The sequence below is a fragment of the Sinocyclocheilus grahami genome, unplaced genomic scaffold (genome assembly GCF_001515645.1).
Source record: "Sinocyclocheilus grahami isolate Dianchi unplaced genomic scaffold, SAMN03320097.WGS_v1.1 scaffold480.1, whole genome shotgun sequence".
Lineage (NCBI taxonomy): Eukaryota > Metazoa > Chordata > Actinopteri > Cypriniformes > Cyprinidae > Sinocyclocheilus > Sinocyclocheilus grahami.
Genome location: NW_015505659.1, coordinates 9,068 through 17,877, shown reverse-complemented (window position 1 = coordinate 17,877; position 8,810 = coordinate 9,068). Strand labels below are relative to the sequence as shown.

The following is an 8,810-nucleotide window of genomic DNA, read 5'->3' as shown; positions in this document are numbered from 1 at the left end:
GTGTGTGTGTATATATATATATATATATATATATACACACACACACACACGCACGCACGCACACGCACACAGTACATACACATACATTATGTATCTATCTCTCTATCTCTCTCTCTATACATAAGTGTACAATTATTGCAGTGTTTTGGTTGCTTATGTATGGCTTTGTGTTCTATGTGTCTTATTGTTTGTTGCACTGGTGGTGTGTTTCATTTGACGTGTATTTCTTCCTGTGGCAGATTAGGTGAATAATTAATTTCCTCTCCGATATGGTAGACTGGTTGTAATTAAAGAGAGAGGGGAAAAGCAATGAGATGCCTTGCTTCTATCACTTTCTTTCTTTCTTTCTTTCTTTCTTTCTTTCTTTCTTTCTTTCTTTCTTTCTTTCTTTCTTTCTTTCTTTCTTTCTTTCTTTCTTTCTTTCTTTCTTTCTTTCTTTCTTTCTTTCTTTCTTTCTTTCTTTCTTTCTTTCTTTCTTTCTTTCTTTCTTTCTTTCTTTCTTTCTCTCTCTCTCCTCCACACGAAGTCAGAGCCTCATAACACAGCCGCACACACATAAGAGAAGGAAAGCTGAGACTATAGCGAGTGTGTCCTTTAGAAGACCCCCAGAGCTGTCATGGCTATTTCAAATGCAGTTCACAAGAAGGAGCCATCTCATTATTTGGGCCATAGCTCTGATCACACACTCTACGAGACCAGTCTGGTCAAACTCTCATTCAAGACTTAGAGTCAGGGACAACATGCTTTGTGTCTTGTCTTAGTCAAAGATGACAAAGAATGTTGGTTTTCTTTTGTTTTTTGGATATGGACCGACATCATATATGTGGTGCAAGTAAACAATATTAATGCCAGACAACAAACTGATGGAAGAAGTGAACAAGGCAACACAATAAAACCACACTGGAATTCCTTAAGATGAGTCAGTCATTATATAATTACATGATTTTGCAAGTTGCCACAGATGTTTATGTTGAAATTTTAAACAATTTAAAATATATTTACAGTTTCATGATTTACATTTCATAATCGTTATGTTATATATTATATATATATATATATATATATATATATTCATACCTTCATGGGAAATAATGATTCAATAGCTTTGTGTAGCATTGGAGGCAAATGCATACTGTTATATATGTTAGTATTTTAATGGAAAAAATAAAAATAAAAGCCTGGTAACTACTTAAAGGGGTCATATGATGCGATTTTCAAGTTTTCCTTTCTCTTTGGAGTGTTACAAGCTGATTGTGAAGAGATATTCATTATCAAAGTTAAGACTCTGCCACGCCCCCCTAAAACGGCTAGTTCTAACACGCCCCCACATATCTACCTCACTATGTGGAAATAGTTACATAATGCTGCCCAAATGTTCACGCAAAGAAAGAAGGCATGGTTTCAGTAACCGCAGTTAGTGTTGAAGCAGCATGTCAGGGAGACGCTGTGTGTTTCAAGGCAAAAGCACCTTATTTGGAATTTTTAAGATTACTTACAACAAAACAGCAATGCATTTTATGGACGACCGTTTCGTGAACCTAGGAGAGGAGGTAATTCTGACTTTGCTATGACAATCTGGCGCTTCTGAATCAGCTACTGTTTTGTTATTAGTTTAAGTATTTCCTATTGACTGTTCAAACGCGGAGTTTTGCGCATTGTGTGTGTGTGTGTGCATGTGTGTGTGTGTGCGAGCGAGAGAGAGAAAGAGAGAGAGCGCGAGAGAGAGAGCGAGAGAGAGAGAGAGCGAGACACATCACAGTGGAGTCAGGTGTCTTAACCGTGGCTTGTGTACTGCAAACACATATTCATCACTGTGTCTGTCACGTGACTCTGTTCCCCTTTCGGGCTCTGTCTTTACATTTATTTTGAAAGATGAAGCTCGCGATTATGGTAAGGGGCGTTACATTTCCGACGAGTGCTTGCGGTGTTCGGCCAATCACAATGCACTGGGTCAGCTGGCCAATCAGAGCAGACTGCGCAGAAGGAGGGACTTTGTAGAAAATGAAGCGTTTGAGAGAGGCGGGGCATAGAGGACTTACAATAATGTACAGTATTTGAAAAATAATGTGTTTTTTGAACATTAAAGCATGTCAACATATTCTGTTACACCAAATACACAAAATCATGATCTTTAAAAAAGCATCATATGACCCCTTTAAGACTTGCATAAACCATGGCATAATGATGGCATCAGATAGTAATACCATGGAACTTTATTATTTTGCAAATGTTTTTATATAGCATTATAAAGTATACCGTGATATTACCATGGTACAAGTACATAAACCATATTAAAAAGTGTAAGTGTAAGAGAGTACCTGAGCTCCCTTCATGATTTTTTTGGCTTTGGCGTTGAGGTAGAAATAGCCCCACAGGGTCTTGAGCAGAACCGAGGAGCAGATGCCCATTTTCTGACTGTACATCTCTGCAAACTGATGAATGCTGTCAGAGAATTAGAGAAAAGACAACTCAGCATCATTATTTGCACTTGTCATGTGTTATTTTATCACATCCCATTAATTTGTAAGAATGCAGTTCAAAGAGGTCTGTGATGTCAACAACATTTCTAATCTATGACAGCTGTAAGATCACTGCATAATTAACTAAATAATTAAGTAACTAAATTTAACAGAATATTCACAGCTGCAATGTTATATTCAGTAAGATATCATTAGCCTTCAGCTTCAAAAACAAATTTCTGTCAGAGTCGTAGAGCGGTGGTTAGTGCATGAAAACATGTTGGACATCCAGCTGACGCAAGGTCTGGTCTGCATCATATAATAGATAGATATATAATAGATACTTCAGGGATTCCCTAACTTTTTCTGTCAGCCAAACCCATTTGACCTAATATATTTACTTTAAAGGGGTGGTTCACAGTTTTTTTTTCTAGGCTTGATTGTGTTTATGGGGTGCGGTCTAATGGCGCTTTTCCACTGCATGGTACGGCACGGTACGGCTCGGTACGGTTCACTTTTGGGGGGGTTTCCACTGGGTACAGTACCTGGTACCTGGTACCTGGTACCTGGTACTTTTTTTAGTACCACCTCGGTTGGGGTTCCAAGTGAACCGTACCGTTACCAAAACGTGACGTGTAAACTCTGCTGATCACTGATTGGCCGGAGAGAATCGTCACTACTGCGTCATTGAACTTGCGACATGAGACACAAACAGACCCGCTAGAGGGGAGTTGCGCAAAATGGCGCTCTGAACGGTTGTCTTTCCCAATCTCTGCTTTAGATTGCTCTTTTTTTAAGTTAAGTGCCACTTTTCAAATTTGATTTTGGCTTAATTTGCTAAGTTCTTGTACAGTGTGAACTCGGGAAAATGTCAAAGTCCCAAAGGAAAAGGAAAGACTTGCTAGATCAAGCTGTTAGAAGTTTGGCAGCATCCGATGGTGTGATGCCAAGCTCCGAGCTTATGATATCACCTGAAGGTAGCAATTTACTGATTGACATTTGTCATGATTATTCCACTCATGTAACTCCATCACTTTCCTCTGCTGCTGAAGATTTTCCATCCTCGCCTGTGACTCCAAGTAAGCCTCCATCCAGTAAACGTGGAAAAACGGAAAAATCCAGTGACGATATAATATCCACTCTTTCTGACCTGATTAACAACAGGGCGGATGGTATGGAGAAACTGATCAACAACAACGCTATGAGAATAGAAGGTCTAAAAAATACTGTTGATTTTGTTTGTGCAGAGGTAAAAGACTTGAAGATAAAGATGACTAATGCAGAGAAATGCATTGATGAAGAAAAACGTCATCGCAGCATGCTCGAGAACCGCATACAGGAGCTGGAAGGGTACCACAGGAGATGGAACCTGAAGTTGTATGGAGTCCCTGAGAAAGCAGATCAGAACGTACGAGCGGAAGTTATTAATATTTGCCAGGAGGTGCTACCTGAGGGAAAGATCAAGCTTCCAGATGTGATTGATACTGTTCATCGCTTGAGTTCAAAAATGCTCACTGACAAGCCGAGGCCTGTAATTCTTCAATTCACCAGCAGAGTGCACCGTGATGCAGTTTGGAAGGCTGCTAGAAACAACTCGTACCTGCGTGATAAGAAACTACTTCTGTGAGGAAGACAGAGAAAGGAGAAAAAAGCTGTGGCCTGCAATTAAAAGTGCGAGGGACGCAGGGGAAAAGGCATACTATGTCAGACCCCAAGCATTTGTTGAAGGCAAAGAAATCATTCTGCCACCTTGAAGTTTGTCGTCCTGAGGCTGGCTAGTCCAGGAACTTTTGTTGCCCATGGTTTTTGTGCCTCAATATCCTTTTAAGTATAGTTCAAAACCTTTTGTCTGGAACTTGTCAAGATGTTATATGATAAGTTGGTTCACTTAACACTGACTCTTGTTCTAAGTGCAGAGTTTGGGGTGTTCTCTTTTTTGCCCTAATCTTTTGACGTAAGGTCATTGCCTTTTTGTTTCTACAGTTCTTTTATACATTTATTTGTTTTTGACGTTGTTGTCTTTGTTTTCATTAAATGTCAGGGTTATACGGCATACTGTGAAAAGGAAAGCTTTATTTTTATTTGCGAAACAACTGAAGCCTGATTTTTGTTTTTTCCAAGAATCCCATTCATCTGTTAATGATGTAAAATTCTGGAGATCACAATGGGGAAATTACCTTTGGTTTTCCCATGGAACTGAACGCTCTGCAGGAGTTACTACTCTAAGAAATACATTTAAAGGGAATATATTACACTCGGACAGTGATTCATATGGACATTTTTTGTGTCATGTCATTGATCTTAATTCAACTTTTATTATTATGGCCAATATTTATGGATTTAATTCAAGGTCTGAGAATGCTAGTTTTCTTGAGTTTATAGAAAGCAGACTGCTATACTGGCTGAAAAAAATCCCAAATTCTCTGCTTGTTATAGGTGGGGATTTCAATATTGCAATTGACAGTGCTCTTGATAAATGGCCTCCCGGCCGACCCTCATCACTTAATTTAAAATTTAAACAATTCATGGAGAGACTTGATTTGATTGATGTCTGGAGGTCCAAATTCCTTAATACTAAAGCATTTACCTGGAGCAACAAGGCTGCTTCTCTTTTCTCTCGTATAGACTTTTGGCTGATCTCTAATTCTATTGACATTCCCAGTACTTTAGTTGATATTCTCCCAACTCCCCTAACTGACCATAAGGCTATCTATATAAAGATTAAGCTTTCTGTAAGCACTTTAAATTCTATTAAACCATCATATTGGAAGTTAAACAGCTCTCTATTATCTCATAATACCGTTAAGCTTAAAATTAATTATTTAATTAACCATTATTGGAATAAAGCAGTAAGGGAACGCTCTTTTAGTAATAATTGGGAGTTACTAAAATTTGATATTGGTAAATTTATGAGAAGCTATGGGAGTGCACTAGCCAAGCTTAGGAAAGCTGAGGAAGAGGCAGTAATTAGTGAAATTGCTGTTGTTACTCAGAGGCCCCCTGAAAATCTCTCAAATGTTGAAACTGCTTTGCTTTCTAAATTACAAAACCAGCTTGATGATATTTACAAATGTAAAGCTGAAGGCGCCTTTGTGCGATCTAGGAGGAGATGGATGGAGCAAGGCGAACAAAATTCTGCATACTTCTTCAGGTTAGAAAAATCTAATGCCAGTTATAATAGCATGACTAAACTCAGTACTGATGGTATCATAACAGATAACCCCAAGACAATTTCTAATTATTGCTATAAGTTTTATAAGCTGTTATATACCTCTAGGTTCGATGAGGATGACACATCCTCATTTTTAGACTCAATAGTTGACCTGAATACCATAGAGGTAGATGACAAAAATCGGTGTGATGAACCAGTTTCCCTTAAAGAAATCACTGATTCTATTAATCATCTTAAAATCAACAAATCTCCGGGCAATGATGGTATTACTGCAGAATTTTATAAGGCCTTCTCTGAACCCTTAGCTCCATTTCTTACAGAAGTTTATGCAGAGAGTATTCTGAGAACATCTCTTCCTCCTAGCTTGACACAGGGTGCGATTACTCTGATTCCAAAACCCAAAAAGGATCCACTTCTTATTGAAAATTGGCATCCAATTTGTTTACTTAACATTGATTACAAGATTCTAGTTCAAATTTTTACCCAAAGATTACAGAAAGTGATGAGCTATTTAATTGATGAATCTCAATCTGGATTTATAAAAAATAGGCAAATTTCTAATAACATCAGATTAATTTTAGACATCCTTGACTATTCTGATTTGATTTCAGAGGAAAGTTTTATTTTATTTTTAGACTTCTACAAGGCATTTGACACCGTAGAGCATACTTTTATTTTCCGTTGCCTTCGAAAATTTGGTTTTGGTGATTTTTTTTATAATGCCATCAGGACACTTTATGCTAATAGTAATTGCTCACTGAAATTTAGTTTTGGTTTGTCACCCAGATTCACCCTTCAGAGGGGCATCAGGCAAGGATGCCCTATCTCACCCTATCTTTTCCTCCTTGCCACCCAGATTTTCTCACACTATATTAATAAAAGTACCTTGAAAGGGATTCTTATTGCAGAAAGAGAAATAAAGATCAGCCAATTAGCAGATGACACTGCTCTTTTTTAAGAGATGCCTCTTGGATCCCTATTGCAATCTGCACTGTTGAAAGATTTTCTAAAGCTTCTGGTCTTTTTTTAAATTTGTCTAAATGTGAACTACTTTCAATTAAAGAGTGCAACCTTTCTACAATTAATAATATTCCAATTAAAAGTAAGATATCTTATTTAGGTATCTCTATATGTAAAAATCTAAATAATAGATGTGTATTAAATTTTTCCCCAATTATTGAGAAAACACAAAGAAAATTTAATTTATGGCTGCAGAGAGACTTATCTCTGAGGGGAAGAATATTACTTGCCAAAGGGGAGCGAATCTCCAGATTATCATACGCTGCTCAGTCTCTCCATGTTGATAACAACATTCTTAAAAGTATTGACAAAATGTTATTTAATTTCATATGGAAAAATGGCATACATTATATCAAGAAATCTGTTGTTTTGAATACTTATGAAAATGGTGGTCTCAATATGTTAGATTTTTGCACATTTAATAATACTCTTAAAATTAATTGGGCCAAACACTTTCTCAAAAATCCAACCTCAGTCTGGAACTTTATTCCACAATATATTTTCTCCAAATTTGGTGGATTTAATTTTGTATTGCTTTGTAATTATAATGTTGAAAAAATACCAGCTAAATTATCTAAATTCCATAAGCAGGTCCTTCTCGCCTGGTCTCTTCTATACAAGCACAACTTTTCTCCTCATAAATATTTTATATGGAATAACAGAGATATTCTATATAAAAACAGATCTCTTTTCTTCCAGCGCTGGTTTGAGGCAGATATTTTGCTTGTAAGTCAATTATTTAATGCAAATGGCCTTTTATTAATCTATGAGGAATTTCTTAATCGTTTCAACATTCCTATTACCCCTAAAGAATTTGCTATTGTATTCGATGCCATACCATCTGGAGTTATTAGACTATTTCAACATATCCCCTACCCTTCTATTTTACCTTCTTTAGACACTGCTGTTACAATGGTGGGGAAATATTGCTTTTCATCCACTTCTTCTAATAGATCAGTACGTTTATTATTTCTCAAGGAAAATGTTTCAATTCCAAATGTGACAGTTTATTGGAATGCCTTTGTTTTTGATATTGCCTGGAGGAAAATTTGGCTGATTCCAAATAGTTACTTAATTACTAATAAGATAAGAGAAGTTTCCTTTCGTATTGTCCATCGTGTATATCCTGTTAATACCTTCTTAAAGAAATTCAAAAAAGATATTGATACAAATTGTTCTTTTTGCAAACAGCACCCAGAGTTTGTGCATTTATTTTGGCTTTGCCATTACTCTAAAATATTGTGGAAAGACTTTTCCCTATTTGTTAGTGAGAACAGTGATCTTTTGTGATTAGTTATATACCCCTGTTTTGTACCCTGTAGTTTTTTTTCTTTTTCTTATTATTTCTTTTGTTCTACATTGTGACTGTTTTTATCTTTGTCTATATAATGTTCTTAATAAAAAAAATAAAATAAATAAAAAAAAACAGACCCGCTAGATTTAAATCAGCACAGCCAGCAAAGGATCGAATGCAACTTTTGTTTGAACAAACGCTCTTTTTTTGTAACATCCAAAAAATCGCTTTTTTGTGGTCTGTTGAGGAAGTACAGACATTCCTCTCGTTGATAGCCGAGGAGCGGATCCAGCAAGAGCTTGATGGGGCGACGCGGAATGAAAAAGTTTTTCAGGAGGTCGCTCAGCTCTTGGCCGCACACGGCTACCACCGGACCAACAAACAATATAGGGATAAGAAAAAAAAACTGAAGCGCGACTACAGAAGCATAAAGGACCACAACAGCCGGAGTGGTTCAAACAGACGATTGTGGAAGTGGTTCGACCAAATGGACGCAATCTACGGAGGTAGACCAACGAGCATTGGGAGGGAGGGTGCCCTGGACTCAGCCATGCCGTTGTTGGAGAACACGATCGAGGATGGTATGCTGTGTTATGTTAACTAAAATCTAACGCTTGAAAGCTTAACTGTACTGACTTTATTGACCGTTGATTCCTATTTTATTTTTTAATTTTCACTGTAAAATCATGGCAATGAAGCACAAAGTCCTAGTAGCTGACAGTTAGTGGTAGTGCTATTGTTCATGATGTTCTGGAGTTGCTGTTTTACTTTGTGTTGCAGTAATTTGTGCATTCCCAACTGATTGTACAAACTTTGCATTTCAGACTCATTGTCCACGATCGATTCACTTGCACTTTCTCCATGC

The 8,810-nt window shown here is 37.2% G+C and overlaps 1 protein-coding gene and 1 pseudogene across 1 annotated transcript in view; one reads left to right on the top strand and one right to left on the bottom strand.

Annotated features, from left to right (window-relative positions):
- LOC107553746 (elongation factor Tu GTP-binding domain-containing protein 1-like) overlaps positions 1 to 2,436 on the bottom strand; it is a 20,657-nt gene extending 18,221 nt beyond the window's left edge. Inside the window, exon 1 of the mRNA XM_016236060.1 lies at positions 2,319 to 2,436. Coding sequence (XP_016091546.1) covers positions 2,319 to 2,423 — 105 coding nt within the window. The 5' untranslated portion in view covers positions 2,424 to 2,436. The remainder of the gene's footprint in view (positions 1 to 2,318) is intronic.
- An 891-nt stretch (positions 2,437 to 3,327) lies between these two features.
- Positions 3,328 to 4,213, top strand: LOC107553740 (uncharacterized; annotated as a pseudogene).
- The last annotated feature ends 4,597 nt before the right edge of the window (positions 4,214 to 8,810 follow it).